At 42.7% G+C, this 19,060-nt stretch overlaps 1 protein-coding gene across 1 annotated transcript; it reads left to right on the top strand.

Moving 5' to 3' along the window:
- Positions 1-4,602: 4,602 nt before the first annotated feature.
- Positions 4,603-18,981, top strand: LOC127591277 (ras-GEF domain-containing family member 1B-B-like). Its single transcript, XM_052051252.1, has 13 exons — positions 4,603-4,830; positions 10,121-10,649; positions 10,740-10,862; positions 11,657-11,794; positions 11,930-12,145; positions 12,347-12,421; positions 15,306-15,398; positions 15,479-15,581; positions 16,308-16,387; positions 16,515-16,706; positions 17,641-17,764; positions 17,923-17,995; positions 18,081-18,981. The coding sequence occupies exons 2-13, from the start codon at positions 10,128-10,130 to the stop codon at positions 18,112-18,114; spliced, it is 1,773 nt and encodes a 590-aa protein (XP_051907212.1). The 5' UTR covers positions 4,603-4,830; positions 10,121-10,127; the 3' UTR covers positions 18,115-18,981.
- Positions 18,982-19,060: the final 79 nt, after the last annotated feature.

The following is a 19,060-nucleotide window of genomic DNA, read 5'->3' as shown; positions in this document are numbered from 1 at the left end:
CAGTGGGAACAAACGATTTGTACCGTAAATGAACATTCTTAATTTGAACTTTAGAAAAAAAAAAATTAAAATCCAGAATTCAAACCCTCCTGTCAGTCAGCATGGTGACCACTTCTGTTTGAAGTGTGACGGCATTTTTGGCTTATATAGTTTACCTTTATATCTCGCAGACATTCACTCTTTGCCATTTGTTGATCAACGTAACCATAACCAACTGACCATCACACCTGGGTTGAGTTCAGGGTTCTGCATGAGTTCTTTCAAATCATTCCTTTTTTTTTGGACCCTGTAATGTGCACATGTGCACAGTCGTGCGGAAAAATCAAGTGGCGCTCTCCAAATTCTTTTAACCGAGTCGGAAGCACAGAAGCATCCAACATGTCTTGGAATAGACCCTTTCATGCACCCTGTAAACTGACAACATGATCAATTGTCCACTGTCGTAACCACTGTCCCTGAAAGGGTTAAAATTGAGAAGAATGTTCAAGGATTTAGGCTAAACAGATTGATGAATTAATTGATTCAGGGGTGTGTTCAGAGGATGTTATCCAAGAGTTTTGCTTCTGCAGCGAGCGTTGTCATCATATCCAAGTACAGGGCAGCAAACAGAAGAATTGAGGGATGTTGACGGGGAAACACCTTGTAGGGCAGCAGCGTCTCATGAGTTGGAACGGTGACTTTGAAATATTTTTGGGATTTTTCACATAGGGCGAGTGCAAGTGATGCGCCAGCCTTAAGATGCGTACACACGTACCGATTTTTCAGAGAGACCCAATGTATGGGAAAATCGGACGTGCGTGCCGATTGTATTGATAGCGTGTGGCGTTCTCGAGATGAACAACGAGCACCAACGTATCATGACTGGCCTGCGAGAGGCAACGTCCAGACTACCAGAAGAAGAAATTGAAAAAGCTGAGCAAACTGTCATCTTAGGTGGTGAGTGCCTTGAGAGACAAGGTTGACTTCGCAAGGATTCGCAATGTCAATATTGAACAGTGTTAATATTTACAATGGTCTGTAACGATCGTTTACAAAAAGGTCCTTGCTGAATTTAAATGTACGGGTGGGAGAAATGCTCAAATTCATCCGATTTGTTCCCCACTTTTAACATCTGTCATGTGACCCCAAAAATGTATTTCCTATTTTTGCTGAATAAAACACCCCAAATGTAAAAGAAGGGCTCTCGTTGCTTAATTGATTTATGTCCAAGGATTTTCTGTCCACCAGCCTCAGCTCTTTTTCCCATGAATGCTCATCCTGAGTGGGTAAAAGTGATCCACTTTGCTTTCTCAAAGTTGCTATAGAAACTCACTTTGCAGGTCACGGGGGTCACGCAGAAAGATGGGTCACTTCCAATAAAGAACAGAACAGGCGGACAAATCAGTGAATGGTGCCCACTGTGCATGTGTTTGAGTCTATTTCTGCGGAAGAGAGGAGTGATGAGTCCCGCACGTATGATTCATGTTTCTGTCAAAGCTATCTTTAAACTTCTCTTTCGACAGACCACAACACGGCAAGTGTTATGCAGAAACGCTAAAAGCTTGTGACACTTCCGCGAAAAACGGTTTTTGAGTTGATGAACCTCATTGCTTCCACGTGGGCATGTGCAATCAAACCCATTAGTCCAAGAAAGGCTGGACAGCAGCTGCCGCCTCCGTAATTGGCAGCTTCATATTTTTTTTTTTTTTTTACGACCACTCTGCTGTTTCTGTGCTGCAAAGTGAAAAAAAATCCCACTGATGATTGGCCATGTATTGTCTCAACGCAGGATGGGTCGGGGGCTTCCAGTAGCGGAGACAGGGCTCTTACTGGAAGCCTGTGAGTCACCCGCCTTCCGCTCCCCCTTCCTCCACGCCACCTAAACAGCCCCCATCTCACCCCTGCGATTGGGACTATCTGCTCACTTGTCACCCGCTGCAGGTCAGCAATGAAAATAAACACAAAAGTGCAGCAATAGTGAACACATTATTCACAAGAGAAGAATTCACACTGTACACCCCCTCCCGCCTTCCCCCAATTGTGGGGGGTCCCTCTCCAACCCTTCAGCCCCCCCCCTCCCGCCCCCATCCCACATCGTAATGATCTCAGACAGCTGTCATTGTGATCCCACCCGCACTTACGATGGCGCACTGGTGGCGGGCAGCTGACATCATTTGTTTTGTCAATGATTACCAGAAATGCAAAAAAGGTGCAAAACAAAAACCTTGCAACCAAAAGGCAGCAATTTTTGTGATCACTTTGCAAATAAAATAAAGAGGAAAATCGTACAACTCTCAAAAATATTTGCTTAGTGCGTAAGTACTCCCATTAATATAATACAAGACACTATTAATACACTGAAATATTACAATTATTCGAGCAATTGGAAATTTGAATTATTTTATATTTAGGTATCTTCTTTTTATTCCAATTAAAGTAATATTGCGGCAGTCCACAAAACAAATAGAGTGTTGTGGTCGTCAGCCATGTTTATATTTGTTGACGTTTGACTGGAATGTTGCACCTCCAGATCTCCAAAGGTTTATCCGATTTCCCAGTGGTCCCAAATGCAGCATATGGGTTGGATTCAGGTGGACATAAATTTCGATGTGTATGATCAGGTCGAAAGGTCTTTTATTAAACAATGAAATTAATTATAAGGATTGGCGGTTAGCACGTCTGCCACACAGTACTTCAAGTCAAGGTTTGAATCAAGGCTACAGCTGACGTGTGTGGAGTTTTCATGTTCTCCCTGGGCTTACTTGGGTTTTATTTTGTTTATTTATTGCTTTCCTAAAACCTTCAAAAATGACTGAGGGAGTTGTGCTCTAACGCTGATGATGTCTTTGATATTGTAGACGACCCTGACAGAAACTTTTCCCTAAAGAGAAGCTCGTTGGCGTCACGGTCACAACCCTCAAGGTGAAAACTCAACCGGAAGAGCGTTGTACTTTAAATGCAAAGTGATTACAATCCACGCACAGTCAGAGCGGGTTGAAAAGAAGCCAGTGGAGTGAGTGGCGTAGGAGTTGGTTTATTCTAATGATGAGAATCCCCCCCACCCCACCAACCCCCACCCGCAGCCTGATCGAGCCAGAGATCATCTATTCTTGCCTGAACAACATGTGTCACAAGAGAAGAGGCGTCAGCGATTTAAAACCATGAATTCATCCCACAACCTCAACGCTCAGCCATACTACGTAGAACTCTTGTTTATGTAAGGTGATGCAAATGAACGGACAAGGGTGGGATGAGGTGTGTGGAACAGAGATTTGTGGACTCACCATTTTTAATGATCGATGAAGATGTTATAAACATTAAGTTTTAGATGTATTTTTATACTGTGCAGTGTTATTCAAACAACAACGCTCCTGCGGAATATCTTTTACCTGTGGGGAGCTCTGTCAGCAACAATTACTGAACATATTCCTGTTGTAGGAAAATGTGAAAACCAATGTCCTGTTGGCAGTCTAATATAGGGTATTATTGGATTGACTGTGGTTTGGCCATCAGTTCTCTTGGCAGCAAAACGATATCAAAGCCCCACTGGATGTTTTTAAAAGCCAGTCACAATGGTTCTACCGTTGCATCCAGTTCGCATAAAGAAAAGTCCTCCAAATTACACTTTTTTTTCCATCACTGCATGTTGTGTGAAAACAATGAGCTTTAAACTACTGTAGTTTGTATGTTTGTTTACTCCACCAGCTGTAATTCCTGTATTTATATACATTGGTGGTATTTTTCATGACTGAAACTGGCATTTTATTTAATTTCCATTCATATTTGATAGCACTTTTCAAAAGTGTAAATGGATTTTTTTAAGGCAAGTACGATAAATGTCAGCTCGGCCACGTTCGGGAGTAGGAGGTGGGGCGGGGGAAATAAAATCTGACATTTTTGGTGATTCTCAAACTGCTGTGGGTCAGATGACTCTAGTTCAGTGGTCACCAACATGGTGCCCGCGGGCACCAGGTAGCCCGTGAAGACCACTTGAGTAGCCCGCCAGTGCCTGGACATTGTGATTTGCTAGTAGAAATTATGATTTAAAAATGCAAACATTGGCAGTACTGTGAGACATTTCGAAACACGATCAAAGTCTGACAATTTAAATCATCAAGTATTAAAAATAACACATCCTCATATTATTGAAGGTATTTTGGACAAATATGTTATTTCAGACGTGTATCAATTTGGTAGCCCTTCACACAATCGGTACACATGAAGTTGCTCTCACCCTCAAAAATGTTGGTGACACCTGCTCTAGTTACTCAATATGTTGACAGCAAAAAGTGTTGCAACATTTTCAGAAACATTTGATTTTAGCAAGCTTTTTAACTGATAACATCCACCCAAAAATGCTCATCAAACCTTGCACCTTCCACTACCGGAAAATAAAATAAAATAAAATGAATAAATACATTGCTGCCTCCGTCTATGACTGGGGAAAAAAACAAGACTGGCGTCCAGCAAGCCAATCAACACGTAGGTAGAGTTCGATTTTTTTCCACTCCCCGCTGCAATTGGTCCACTGGGCGCCTGGTGGAACCGCCTACCGAGCAATGATTGGTCAGATTTCGCGGCTCTGTGGGTGTCATTTGAATAGGTCTGGTCGAGAGTCATGACGAGTCGCCACTGCTTTAGAGCTACTCAAATAACAGCAGAGGAGGCACCCAATGGAGCAGAGAACAACGCGGATAACCTGATGAAAGACTTATCAGCACAGAACACGCCGTGCAGCTTTACCCGCGTGCGATAAGAGTATCCGAGCAACCGGGTGGAAAGTACGAAGAGCTTGGCTATTCTTTTGCCCTCAAAACTCCGCTTCGGACGTTACGTCGTAACGCACCAAAGGTAAGCAGTTAAGTGCTTTGATCGTTACCCGTTAGTAGATAAACCCTGGGATGCTTTTTGTGTGAAAACACTTCATTACTCTTTAAGACAACGTAATTACGGCTGTAAAGTCGTAATTGAATTCAAACATCCAAAGCAAAAGTGAATGCATCATGTCAAGTTTGTTATGTAAAACTTTGTACACACGCTATTATACAGTTGTCTCATTTGTTGTTATTTGTTTACCACAACCAAGAGGCTATAATTAGACTTGTAGTCGCATACAAACAAACATGGCTCTCCAGCACCTGCGATGAGACTGTGGTTGCACAGCATGGCTTTTTTTTCTTCTCACAGGCAGGCAGCTCTGACTTTACTGTGTTCTGACTCACTCACAAGCCCATAATGTGGACCAGCCATGGTGCCCGTGTGTTTGTGTTTGGCTGTGTATGTGAGTGAGAGAGAGCGAATAACAGATTGTGTGTGCCTGCGGGGAAAAGAATCGGGGAGAATACAAACTGTGTGTGCTTCTGGCCAAGTTGCGGTGGAAAAAAAAACACTTAAAAGGCTTCCCCTCCCTCGGTCCTTTTTTTCTCCCTTTTTTTGAACGTTTCATCTCAGCCCACCTGACAGACTGCACGGAAGCTCCTAAAATTACACCCGCAACATTTAATAATTTACATAAAGGTAAGCCAAAAAGCACCCCTCGGTGCACCTGGTTTAAAAATAATCTCGTTTCACCTTTTAAAGTGACACATTCTCATTCATTTTTTGTGGAGTTTGAATCCGTTTGTCATTCGTTTCGTGGACGATGGCAAAAGCCCTTGTGCAAAGCACGGGTTTATTTATCATATCCTCATAGGAGTGGAGATAATATTTTTATCCCCCTTGACTCGAGGTTAATACTGTACTAACCTAACAGATCATGTGGGGGGGGGGGTGTACGGTTGTACGTTATGGTGCACATACATTGGGAAATACGTGTGCGTGTTGGCGGAACAGAAGCTTCAAATCTAATCAGTATGAGTTGGATTCTTGTCTCCAATTTGAGTTCTACTTTTGGCTCCTCCGCTCAGGTGATGACGACATTGGAGCCGCGGTGGCGTTGTTACCGAAGTGAGACGTCAAAAAAAAAGATTGTGGTTGTATAGAGACGGAGGCAAGGTTCTCATGCTTAAAAAGTCACAAAGAGAAATAAGATATCAGAAGTGACGCTTGTGATCTGCTGCAGAAACTTGTTTCGACGGCATCACCGAAGTCACACAAACAACCTCACGTGGATTTGTTTGTTTTAATAGGTTGGACTACAATTTCGGACTGTGGCAAAAAAATTGAGATATTTCAGGCTCCCAGTGTACTCTTGAATTTAAAACAATATCAAAACACATTTTTTGCTCATGCCTGAACTCATAACCCGATTGCCATTTTAGCCAATCAGAGTCATGCAAATAAGACACTTGAAAGAGATCAAAGCACAACTGAGAGGTGTTTCGAATATATTATTCAGCTTTGTGGGAGGTGCAAAATATAAGTGCCTTCTGTAAGTATTTTGTCATGAATCATAACAGAACAACCAAATATGAGCAGTCAGTGCAAAGAGTAGGTGAGAATAAAAAAGGGGAAATGCCCTTCTTTCTTTGTCAGGCAAGGTTGATAAAAGCGAGCGATTTGTGCGTGTCTTCACAGTCCATTTTCAAAAGGTCCCCTGCCTTGAGGAAACCACGAGAATGCGATGTGCTCGGACTTCAACCTTGTTTATTGTTACTAATAGGGCTGACGGTGAAGGTTTTCGCCTTGAGAAAAACAAGCCTGCCCTGTACGCACTTGTTATTGTCAATTAGTGCCAAAGTACATGAGGTACAAATTAAAACCGCACCCGGGCACCAAATTATACACTTTCATAAATATCCACATCGTCATGTTGTTTGTAATAATCATTAGGTCAATGTTTCCTTTGTGATACGATGTTTAAAAAAAAAAAATGTATTTCCTTTTATGCATGATCTTTTGTGTATCATCACATTAACTCATTTAGGGGAGGAAAAAACACCCATGAAAAATGTATTTGACGGCTAAAACGTAGTTGCACAAAGTTCCAAACATCTTATGCAACAGTTTGGCAGCAGCCTGTTTGTGGGTCATGTTAGATGTAACAAGGAGTTTTCTGGTCTTCTCTGGAGGCAATTTACAGTTCAGCGACCGAGTCAGCTGCGCATGTTTAAACATCATAAAATCTAAATTGTAGCTGACCTTCGCCCCCCCAAAGCAGCATGTGCTTGCTTATCATATCTGCTCGGATCTGTAACTTAGTTTTGATAGGCACTTCTTTCATTGCCACCAAGACAAATGCTAGTTTGTTTATGGCCCTTTCACAAATCTTAAGTGTGGCTTTACAGTCTAGGTCAGTGCAGATGATATATGCGATCTGAATATTCCGTCCAACTACTGAGTGATGCGAAACTGATGCGAGCCTCCCGAATGGTGCGGCGGCGTCACACAGCCTGGCGGTGGTAGAGTGTGTGAAAGCTGCTGCTGTGTGTGAGATCTGCTCTGATCTCTTCCCGCGGGTCTTTGTGCGATTGTAAAGACCATGACAGGAGAGATAATACCGCCATTGTCGGAAGACCACCCCCCCCCCTTCCTCCTCCGCAACCCCCACCATCTCAACATAGCTGGCTCTACCTTTTTTTTGTTGTTGTTGTAAATCTCATAATATGATTTGGACAAAATAGTGTGGTGAAGGTCCAGGGATTTTTATCAAACTAACCGCAGGAAAATTTGGCTGACACGCACCCAAAAAAAAAAAGTCTAAATCGGCGCTGGTTCACTTTTCTGTCATTCATGGGTCAAAAGTGGAAAAAAATAAAAACCAAAATGATTTAACCCTTTGTTGCACTCTATAATCTACTAACATGATAAACTGTCCACTGTAGTGACCGCTGTCCCTCAAAGAGTTAAAAATTCAGTTTGCATAATTGCGCAAAGAAAAAAACGGGAACCTAAAGAGCCTTTAGAAGCTGGTCAGTAGTTTTGAATCGCTTTATATCATAATAATAATAATAATAACACATTATTTGTGGGCGCCTTTCTAAGAACTCAAAGATACCTTACAACAAGCAATTAAAATCACAAATACAATGTTAAAAACGTCAAATAAAATAAAACAAAATAAAGATAATGGATGGCTTTATACATGAAACAAATACGTAATAAGCACCTTCGCCAACGAGCTACCGATGACTACAACCGACGTCGAGTCACTCAACACGCCTGCCTCAAAGTCATTTTCATCAGCATTGTCACAACAAGAACGAGCATTTGGCTTGAGAGTTGGAAACGTACAACGCAAAGACAAACATTCTCGTAGCAATGAGGTTTTTCAATCACCCCAAAGTAAATCGCATGCTCAAACCAGGACGTGGTGTTGTTGTCAAAGTGTTTCTTTGAGAAGCATTCGGAGATGATGATGGCCCTGCAGCTCCTCCTCAGATTCACTTTTAACCTTTTGATGAACCGAGAGTACTACTTAACTTTTTGGGCCTACGGAAAAGTTATTGTCTGTGGTGTCATCAAAATAAATGCTTCCAGATTAAAGGGTAAATCAACTTTAAAACGTAGGAATTAACATAGTCATTGACGAAACAGAGAGCCCGTATCCTTGCGGTCTTCGCTTTGGGCATTTATTGCACTTTTATTCCCACATCAAATTACTTTTCAAAGGCCGTCATCTTTCGGGGTTCAGACCCGAGGAGAATGCTAGCTTTAAATTATGCTTCCAATGTCATCATTAAGTTGTCCAACCTACAATTTCGTTTTAAGATTTTCAAGCTGCATTATGGAAGTACTCAACTTTGAAGGAATTCCATCTCGGAAGAGCCAAGTGTTTGAGATGCCCCTCCCCCCCTCTTACAAAGACGGTCATAATGTGTTTGCTTCTCATGTGGAGTCGACCACCTTTATGGTTCTTTTCCGGATGACGTCTTGTAAGTTGAGCGAGTAATGTCAAGCCACAGTCATCTTTTTTAACTTGGTTAGGAGGAAGGACTGCAGATCGTCCACAGACATACTGCCGCTGGAGATGGCTGACACTGGCGTGACGCCAAGTGTGGGAGATTGTGTGCGTGATATCGGCTGAAGCAGAGCCTCCTCTGATGGCCAAACAACAACAAAAAAAAAAAGCTTGTAGATTCCTGCGGGCTTTTGTCTCTTTTTTTTTTCCGACACGCTGCAAACGCGCATCCGTGTTTGAGGTATGCGCCTTGCCTGCGCGCGTGCGTGAAAGCCGGCTTGATTTACACTGGCATATGGTCCTAAGGCAGGATGAGCATGGCTCCAGAGTTAAAGCATGCCTGGGTGCTGGTTTAGGATCAGCTTACCTTCCTTGGGATCCGATTATCTTCATCATTAAGACAATAAAATCACTTTTGTCGCGAGATTGTGTTTCTGCCCGTTTGTTTTTCCTTTGGACAAAGCAGCAAATGTAGAATCGCAACAACGTAAACAAACAGAAACATGTAAGGCAGAGTGAATTTCCACATGGGGGGATGTCGACAAAGTTCAAAGCCTGAGGGAATGCACATGGGGTGGGAGGTGGGGGGGGCTCGCGATTATGCGACTCAAGCGTAATTACTTTGACACACTTCTGAATCTCTACTTTGAGTGATCAGCTTTCACGATATTTGCACAACCTACGCCTCGCTTAAAGATTGACCACATTCCAGTTCACGGTGTTGTCAACAGGTTGCACAAGAGCTGAATGGAGGGATTTGGGGATTCACGTTTACCCAAGCTAAGGTTCCAACTTAAAACAAAACATTTAAAGCACACAATTTTATTGGTAGTTTCCATGTGGTGGAAAAACAAAAACAAAACAGAGGCAGGTAAATAGTTTTATTTTTTTTAACCGGTGCCTGCGTGGCTTTTCAAGTCAAGTCAAGCCAAGTCAACAGTATTTATAAAGCACTTTCAAACAGCCATCGCTGCATACAAAGTGCTGTACATGGAGCGATTTAACATACACAATAAACAGTAAGACGAATCGGCAATAAAGGCGGTAGAAAGCACCAAGCAGTAAAATCAAGAACAAATCTAAGTCATGCTGAGTCAAACGCCAAAGAATACAAGTGAGTTTTGAGGAGGGTTTTTCAGTTAACTCATTCACTACCAGCCAAGTCTGAAAAGACGTATAAAAACGTCTTTGGGAGTGAATGAGTTGATGGTTGGAGAAAAGTAAAAAACCCAACAAAACAGCCCAAAAATGCTCTTTGAAGACGATGAAAAGTTAATTTGTGCTCTCTCTCTCTGTTCCCAGGGTGACCATGCCTCCCATCACCCCATATGCCGGCAAGTTCAACCCTTGCGGACTTTACGGCAGCAACAGCAACAACTACCAGCAGCCACACAGCCCATACCGCCACTGCGCCTCGGTCAAGATCACCAAGGAAAGCGCCTACAACGGAGGCTGTTCCGAGGCAGAGAACCCATATGACATACCGCACGCTCACAGCCTGTATTGCGTCGTAGCCGCGGACTCCGTAAACACTAAGGAGCGTCATTACAGCAGCAGGAGTGCCGTTTCGGAGAAGCTTCACTCCGGCGCGCAGCCACACAGCCCACGTCAGCACAGCACTACCTGTCCCGCGCGAGTGCACCGCCAAACTAGCACCAGCAGCGGCAGCGAACAGTCCTGTCGGAGCAACGCCGCCGCCAAAAGTCGACTTTACGGACACGGCATCACCGCCAGCTATGGGGAAATGTGTTACCACGACAACAGTTTGGTTTCGGCGTCCCTCGAAGCGCTGATCCAACACTTGGTCCCGACTGTGGACTACTACCCCGATGTAAGTCGCACGCCCTCTCTCGAGATTCATAAACACGCTCTTTATCATTCAGTGCTAACTCTTTGCGTTCTGTGTCCTTCACATGGTCAGAGGTCATACGTTTTCACCTTCTTGCTGAGCTCACGCCTCTTTTTGCACCCCTACGAACTCATGACGCGAGTTTGTCACCTGTGCGTGGAGCAACAGAGGTCCGGAGACACCCTGCTGGATAAGGTGGGTGGATTATACTGTATACACACCGTCTCCTACACACAGTTTGTCTGAAGAGATGCAAGTTCCCACATTGTTACCATCGGAACTGATTTAGGTTCTTACCGGGTGGAGGCGTAGCAGTCACACATGCGCGGACAACGACACCGCATAACAAGCCGAGGCGTGTATTTGATAAAAGAACATAATTTGATCAAAACCTGACAACTACTTAGTGTGAAATCTGGACCCGTTGAGTTATTTAAGACCCTAGATGATTTTTTTATTTAGTTTATCGGAGCTATGAAATTAAATTGTGTCATTTCTCACCACAGCGCACAACTAATGATATCTTATGGCACACTAATGAGGAAAATCGCCGTTGTAAACGGCATGAAATACTTCTTACTGTTTGTCAGTTTTCAAATATTTGCGACTTGTTTTTTTATCATGATTATATTTGGGGGACAATTACATCCCAAAGTATTTCACGATGCTTTTTGTTTTATGGCTTGATTTGATCAGTGATGTATGGAGAGCTCCCTCTGGTGGTGCACAAAAGAATCACCACCTAAATGCTGTTCGGTTATATTTCACTTTTTTTGATGAGCTGTTTTAATGTGCAAAGTGTTCATCATGTTTGAGTGGCCCACGCTTAGGAATAAACTCTCGGCTCTATTTTTGATGAAATTTTTGCTTGAGGTGGTATTTGTTAAAGGGACAAAACAGAGCAATGCAGATCAGGAGTAACTATTACGATTTTGCCAACGAAACCTACGTGGGAAAAACCATTTATGATGTCACATGTGTCGGTCCAGATCCGTTTCCGCGAGGTGGCGCCAAAGCTCGTTCAGCTGCTGACGGAATGGACCGAGACTTTCCCGTATGACTTCAGGGACGAGCGAATGATGCGTTGTCTCAAGGACATGACGCACCACGTTGCCAGAGGGGACGAGGTTGGTGTCATGTTTTTTCTCCTTCATTGAAACACTTTGTGAGCCACTACACGCCACTTCCTCACAAAAAAACAGAAATGTATTTTAACTTCTTAAATAAAGTGTGTGTCATTCGAATGTTATCGTTTGCACCAGTACTCCTGGCGGGCCATGCAGCAGATGACCCAGCGCTTGATTAAACGCCTGTCCGCCCTCGGCCAATATGAAGAGGCGGTGGCCGCGTTGAGCGCCGTGGCGAGCGAGCGTCCCGCCTCCCTGAAGAGCAAAAGGGAATCGGCGCTAAGAACCGACGTACTGAGCGTGTGTGATGACCCTTTCATCCTCGCTCAACAGCTGACACACATTGAACTGGTAAGCCCTTTTTTTGGTTCTTTGCTTGTGTAATTTGTACACATTAGGGAGGTGTATCATGTTTGTTCACATTTTCTGTAAAAACAAATTATCTACAGGTACATACCTATATATATATATATATGTAGTTTCATCAGCATCCTGCTCCTGATATTATTGTTGTTCATGTTTTTTTAATTTTGTTTTGTCTTTCCTTCACAGGACAGGCTGAGTTTTATCGGGCCCGAAGAGTTTATCCAGACCTTTGCCTTGAAGGACCCTCTGGAGAACCACAAGGTAGTGTGTGTGTGTGCTGAATGTTATCATGTCGTACGGCAGTGGGCACCAAATCGACACAAAGCAGACACATTGCAACCGCACACTAGTGTTATTTTATTTTATCCATAGATAGGAAAGCAGTGTTGCGTAATGTTTTTAAAAATCAGTCACTTACTGCTTGCGGTTTGTTCGGTTTGTCATTAACGACATCAAATCAAGCAAGCAGTTCATTTCAGTGTTTTTATTTTCTATTTTTGGTCGATGGCTTCGCATCTAATTTGGAGAGAGGAATTGCTTCAGAAACCACATGAAGCATCCTCCTGGCTGCTGAGTGTGAATATCGTTGAACTTGTTTTTATTCAAAGTAGTTTTTGAAAGTACATCAAACACAATGGGGAAAGAGGCCCTCTCTGAGAGCGTCTGACGTGCGAGTGTGTGCTGTGAGTCAGCTGAAGGGTGCCTTGTAAACAGCACCATAGCGGACCAGCGCTCTGTCATTGTGTGTCAGGCACCTCGCCAGTTATATAAGACCATTTGGTACAAGGGTTAGTATGGGGAGGAGTCTTGAATTATAGCTGTGTCCCACCACCGTTGTGTAAGCCTGTCCGGAATTGCATCACCAAGGCCAAGAAGTTTTACTTCTCTCTTTTTTTTTAAAATTCTCATAATGCATTGTAGACTTGAGCGCAAAATATTATTGGGAATGATCTATTACCTATGGAGGCTGTGACCTGCCTCTGGCTACAAAACAACTGGGACAGCTGAACGGGGACCCAGCCGTAGAAACTGCACAAAAGCATTCGGAATAATAGCAGTGTGTTTCAAACGAGTCGGACTTTCGATCCTTGTAGTAACTTTCCATTCATGCAAACGTATTGGAAAGCATTCTCAAATCCAAACCTGGAGAAAACATGTCAATACGAAGTATATGAGATACATATACAATATGTTGTCACATATACACTGCAGAAAGTGAATATGAATGAATCCGGTAGTATCAGGGTGTTGAAAAATAGCACCGTTGTCATGTTTTGCGAGGTGGTAGTTGGAGGACCCCAAAAAGCAGGGAGGCAGGGAGGAGCAGGGTGGCTGACCAAAATCTATTTCACAAAAATGCAATACACAGGAGAAACTCATTAAAAAACTCATTCAAATAAAGTCCACAGCAAAAACACAAGAAATCAAAGCAGCAAAAACACACAGCAACAAACAAACAGCAACAATGACCCGACAGCGAGTGGTCGTCGTGCTGGGAGTCCTTTTAAACAAACCAACCAATGACACAATGACCAACAGGTGTTCAGCTGTGGGCGGAGCCCTACAGTGCCACCTGTTGGCCACAAACAGAACCATGACAACCGTCTTTGCATTTTGCTTATGGAGTGGCCAGTCTAACGCCAGAACACCCCCACCCCCAATTGCCCCATCAAAAATGCTAATTCTCAAGCCAAGTTTTAAATTCGACAGGGATTTATTTGAAACTGCACCGGCAATTTGGGTGCCGTTTGTGAAATTGAGCTTCTTTCATTTTAGACAGCTGGATAAGGTAAAGCCCGTCCTTTCACTGCAGGACAGAAACAGTAATCCATGCCTTTGTTATATCTCGGCTATATCCTCTTGACTACCAGGAAAAAAAATGTTGTCCAATCACATTTATTTTGAAATTCCCGAATCTATGTAAAGTAATTGGACTACTCCAAAATAATTTTTTGAAATTCCACTACATTTTTTAAACACTTGAATACTAGGCTCAAATACACTTAAAACAACTTGTGTTCATAAGAGTCTTATAAATAAAATGCCAACAGCATTTCAAGACAAAATGTGTTTGATAAAAAAGTATTACGGTACTTTTCCTCTTCCCATAAAAAGTGCTTGCACTAAGGGAATCCATTTTCTTACTTTTTCTAACCCCTACAAATTTGGTATCATTGGAAAGCACTGAATGTCCTCTTTAGAGTAACAAAGGGAGTTAATGCAATTGGATGTACTGGGTGGGAGATATTTAGGTTCACAAATGTCCTCTACAGAGGACAAATTTGAACTACTGGTAGTCAGGAGGATATTACTGCAATGCCCTTTAATTAGCTAGTCCTCCATCAACAGTCTCCAGTTGATCCAAAATGCTGCTGCTTTCCTCCAAACTGGAGAAGAAATAAGAGGGAGCATATAACCCCCATTTTCTGGCTTTCCTTCACTGGCTCCCCGTACATTTTAGAGTTCAAATTAAAATAATGTACTTTTCTTTATAATTTACTCTTTTCACTTCTTTTTGTTCTATTATTATTGTATTATATGGAAAGTGTTTTGTTACAGCTGCAGTGCGATATAAATACAGTTGTCTTATCTTGTATTACATAACTAGACCCTTTTTTTTTTACATGAAAGTACCATCAGCAAACGGTACTTTCCCCCCCTCACAAACACCACATGTGAGCCAGGTGATGCGAAGGCAGATGCAAATGAGATGTAAAAAAAAAAAAAAACAACAACCCAAAAACCAAAACGAAACAGTGGACACGTCAGAGATGTCATTGTGTAGGAGCGCTTGTGTGGGAGTGAGGGCTCTCAAGATCCTGCCCGGCAGGAAGTGACAAATAGGCAGAGAGCCTGTCTTTGTCATTTATAATTAACATCGGCAAGATTAAAAAAAAAATCATAATAAATCACGACGCTCAACTTAACCAAGCCAAGACTTGTATCTGCGCAGAAAACGGACAGATATGAATATTATGATTGAGAGATTTCTCAAGGGCTCAGTAGATGGATGTGCACTTGTTTCTTCAAATGAACGTAACCACAAGGCACCCACGGGAAGGCTTTCATTGCAATCCTCGTTATCTATCCATGATTTATTTATTTAGTTTAGTGTTTTTGACCATGTTTGTCTGTGTTTTCTCAGGGTTTCTTCCGAAAGCGCAAGACCAGCAACCTGGAAACGTACGTGAACTGGTTCAACAGACTGAGTTACCTTGTGGCCACAGAAATCTGTATGGTACGTTCGTTGTTCACTTTTGACAGAGGTCACGCGTTTGGGAAAGTCTTTGGGTTCAACTCTGCGTTCTCACATTCCAGCCGGTGAAAAAGAAACAGAGAGCGCGGATCATCGAGTTCTTCATCGACGTGGCGCAGGAGTGTTACAACATTGGGAACTTTAATTCCCTCATGGCAATCATCAGTGAGTATTTGGACCCACCCGGGGATTATCTTGGTCATTATTCCAACAAATGAGGCGGCTTATATAATTATTTGGGAGGTTCGAGGACTCCGCCAAATGTCAGCATTATGGTCGGCTTCTCCAACTCGACCCCCACCGAAAAAAAAAGGCACTCTGTTGTTTTGCTTTTTTCACATCGGGGTAGACTTGTATATTATAACAAGAAGCACGGAAACACAAAAACAACAAGAATGCTTGGTTACCGACTATTAACCTCAAAGGTCATTTTTGCTTTGGATTCCACCATACTGATCACGTCGACGATGTCATCACATTCCCACCCTTGGCCGAACTAATTAGCCTTTCAAACAGCATCCATTGTCGGGTTGATTTCTTGTTTCCACTGAGCCAAAACAAAAGCAGGCACAACGCCACCTCAGGGTGGGATTTTTAAATAGCCTCCGTTGGCGTGGTGACACAGTTCGCAATAATCACTTTGTGTCAACGGCCGTCCGTGCGCCAAAGGCTTTTGAACAGAAGGTCTTTCCCTCTGGTCCGCCTTTGCGTGATTTATAATTTAGAGCTGTGAAATGGCGGCTTTTGTGAAAGGAGATTTTCGTATTTTATCGTTGGCGTTTTATACGATTGGATATGGTTGTGTTGCATTGTTTCTCTACAGAAAAAAAAAAACTGAAACGGACTCGCTGTGCTAAATCTCATCTTTTTTTTTTTTTTGTGGTGTCTCAGCTGGGATGAACATGAGTCCTGTTGCCAGACTGAAAAAGACTTGGAGCAAAGTCAACACCGACAAGTTTGAAATTCTCGAGGTGAGAAAACCCACACGCAGGCACGAAATGTCATCCCAGGCCGTCCCACTGTGCTGTTACATTAAAAACGCTTTGTGCTTATTTAGCAAATGTCTAATAATACCTCACTGGTCCGTTTCTCATTCAGCACCAGATGGACCCGTCCAGCAACTTCAGCAACTATCGCACGGCTCTCCGCGGCGCCACCCAGAGGTCTGAGACCGCGCACAGCGTCCAGGAGAAGATTGTGATTCCTTTCTTCAGCCTGCTCATTAAAGACATCTACTTCCTGAATGAAGGATGTGCCAGCAGGCTGCCCAACGGACACATCAACTTTGAGGTTGGTCCCACCACTCAAGAGAGACCCTTCGTTGTGTTTGCTGACTCTCCCTCCGATTTATTTAAATGAGGGTGAACGCCACGTTACTCCGTTGGCCAACCATCTGCTGATGATGGTCACGCCTGGAATGTAAATGTATCATATTTACTTATGGTGCATGCTTTTACTGTCATTTAGGTTTAAGCGGATGTTTTCCAAAGTATATTTGTGTCGTATGGGCAGACACGGGTGTGTATAGGTCACAAAATGGTGCATTTAGTTGCCATTAACTGGGTAGATGTAATCTGTGTGTTTGCGCTGAACACACACTGGCAGGTGTCCGATTATGCATCAGATTTTATGCACATTTGGAAGAAGCCGGATTGCGGAGTGAACATATACGAGTCTGTTTGGTTTTTTTTCCTATTTACACTCCTGTGGCAGCTGCCCAAATTGTTCCACCTAAAAGCAAGAAGTCAGGATTGTTTTAATGAATTGGCATTAGCATTTTTTTAAATGGGCAAAAATCAGCCGTATTATTTTTTTATTTTATTTTTTTTTACACATCAAGACATTGCAACAAAGATAATGACATGCAAACATTCCCCTCCCCGCCTCAATATTTTTTCTGTTGGAAAATTAGAAACTACAGGACAACATATGTTCTGTCTGGAATTCACGTTTATTGTTGCAAACATTAACAGACCAAATAATTTTACACTCTGCATATCTTTTTTAATGAATTGGCCAATTAATCTGACTTTCATTCTACCAAATCGCAGAATCGGCATTTATCTAAAAAAATTGTATCAATTGGGCCCAATGTCAGTCCAGCCTGAGAGTTAAATAAGTGCAGTCACATACACAGGAGTGTAATAGCGCCCCCTTGTGGTAAATAAAACGCTAACCGCTGAAACTCAGGACATGAGACTCATTGCAAATTCTTTGTTTCCAGAAACTTTGGGAGCTAGCGAAGCAAGTGAGCGAGTTCCTGGTGTGGCGTCAAGTGATATGCCCGTTCGACAGAGATCGCAGAATCCTCCAACATCTTGTCACCACGCCGGTTTTTGCCGAAGACGGTCAGTCACTCTTTTTTTGTGTGCTTAACTCATTAGATAGACACGTACATTAGTATTTGGACTTTTCTTTTGGTGCTGTGTGTGTGTACCAGTAGTTATCCCCCCCCCCCCCCATAAAACAATGACTGAAAATTGTCTGTGGTGATTTGTTTGTGCAGAGCTGCATCTGGCCTCTTACGAAAGCGAAGGGCCGGAGAACAACATGGAGAAGGACAGTCGTCGATCTCTCCGGTGAGTCCACACACACACACACACACACACACACACAAGCTTAACCCTCATACTAAAGTTCAACTTTTTTTCCCCCTCCTATTAGATCCTCCCTGTTGCATCGAGAGAATCGTTCATGAGGACAATCTCTTCCACTTTGCCAGGTGTAAATAAACATGTTAAATAGCACGTTAAAGCTAGACAGTACATTCCCTGGACCAGACCTGGAACAGCCGAAGCTGCATTTTCTCAGTTAAGTCTCAACAGACTAATAACTGCAAACTGATATGTGATTTTGAGCCCTCCTATGCTGAAGGATTCCACTTTCTGTGTAATTTCATGGCCTCGTCATTTTTTTTCCTGAGGCACTTCATGCAGAGAGTTTGTCGGAAAGGTCGGGCGGACTTGCCTTATTCCTATCGTCATGTTCGGCAATCACTTATGACAACACTCCAGTTGAAGGACCAATTAGTTTTTATTGTAACACAATGGAGACCAGGAAGTGGACATTGGGCCCCGTTGTCTTATTGAGCGCTTCATTTCAATTTTTTTTATGTCAACAATGAAATATTGCTCTAACATGAACTCCTGTGTGGCACTTTGAACTTTGTTCCGGTGAACCAGTTGTGCAATGTCGTACAAGCTGAACCCTGCGCTTCATCTTCACCTGTGTTTTCTTACTGGACTTATTGGCTCCTCTTCCTACAGTATTAATTTGTATTTTGTATCAAAACAAAAAAGTATAACACTGAATGTTCCTTGAGTATTCACAGTGCTGGTTTGTAAAGTGTTTTTTTGTTGTTGTTGTTTTTTACATTTGCACACAGCAGCTAAGCTTTGATAGAAGTGTGTGTGGAGTACAGCTTTAACACAATTAGGAAACAAGTCATCCTCCATGTCTCTTTTCATGATAAGGGGACATCTGTATCATTTTTTTTACATGTAAAAAAAAGAAGCTCTTTTTATGGTCTAAATGTTTTATAAAATGCTTTGTGTGCTTTGTTCAATCTTTTCTGTGTATTTCGTGTTTCTTAGTACCTGTACTGAAGTCTTTGTGAGAAGACAATAAAATAAAGTTAAAAAAAT

The sequence above is a fragment of the Hippocampus zosterae genome, chromosome 18 (assembly GCF_025434085.1).
Source record: "Hippocampus zosterae strain Florida chromosome 18, ASM2543408v3, whole genome shotgun sequence".
NCBI lineage: Eukaryota > Metazoa > Chordata > Actinopteri > Syngnathiformes > Syngnathidae > Hippocampus > Hippocampus zosterae.
Note: the sequence above shows the minus strand (reverse complement) of the source record. Positions and strands in the feature narration are given on the sequence as shown.

Bases quoted from the DNA above. Each gene is read 5' to 3' on its own strand.
- LOC127591277 (XM_052051252.1), top strand. From the start codon at position 10,128: ATGCCTCCCATCACCCCATATGCCGGCAAGTTCAACCCTTGCGGACTT. The intron at 10,863-11,656 runs GTGGGTGGATTA...GTGTCGGTCCAG, and splicing joins GAGACACCCTGCTGGATAAG to ATCCGTTTCCGCGAGGTGGC. The intron at 16,388-16,514 runs GTGAGAAAACCC...TTTCTCATTCAG, and splicing joins ACAAGTTTGAAATTCTCGAG to CACCAGATGGACCCGTCCAG.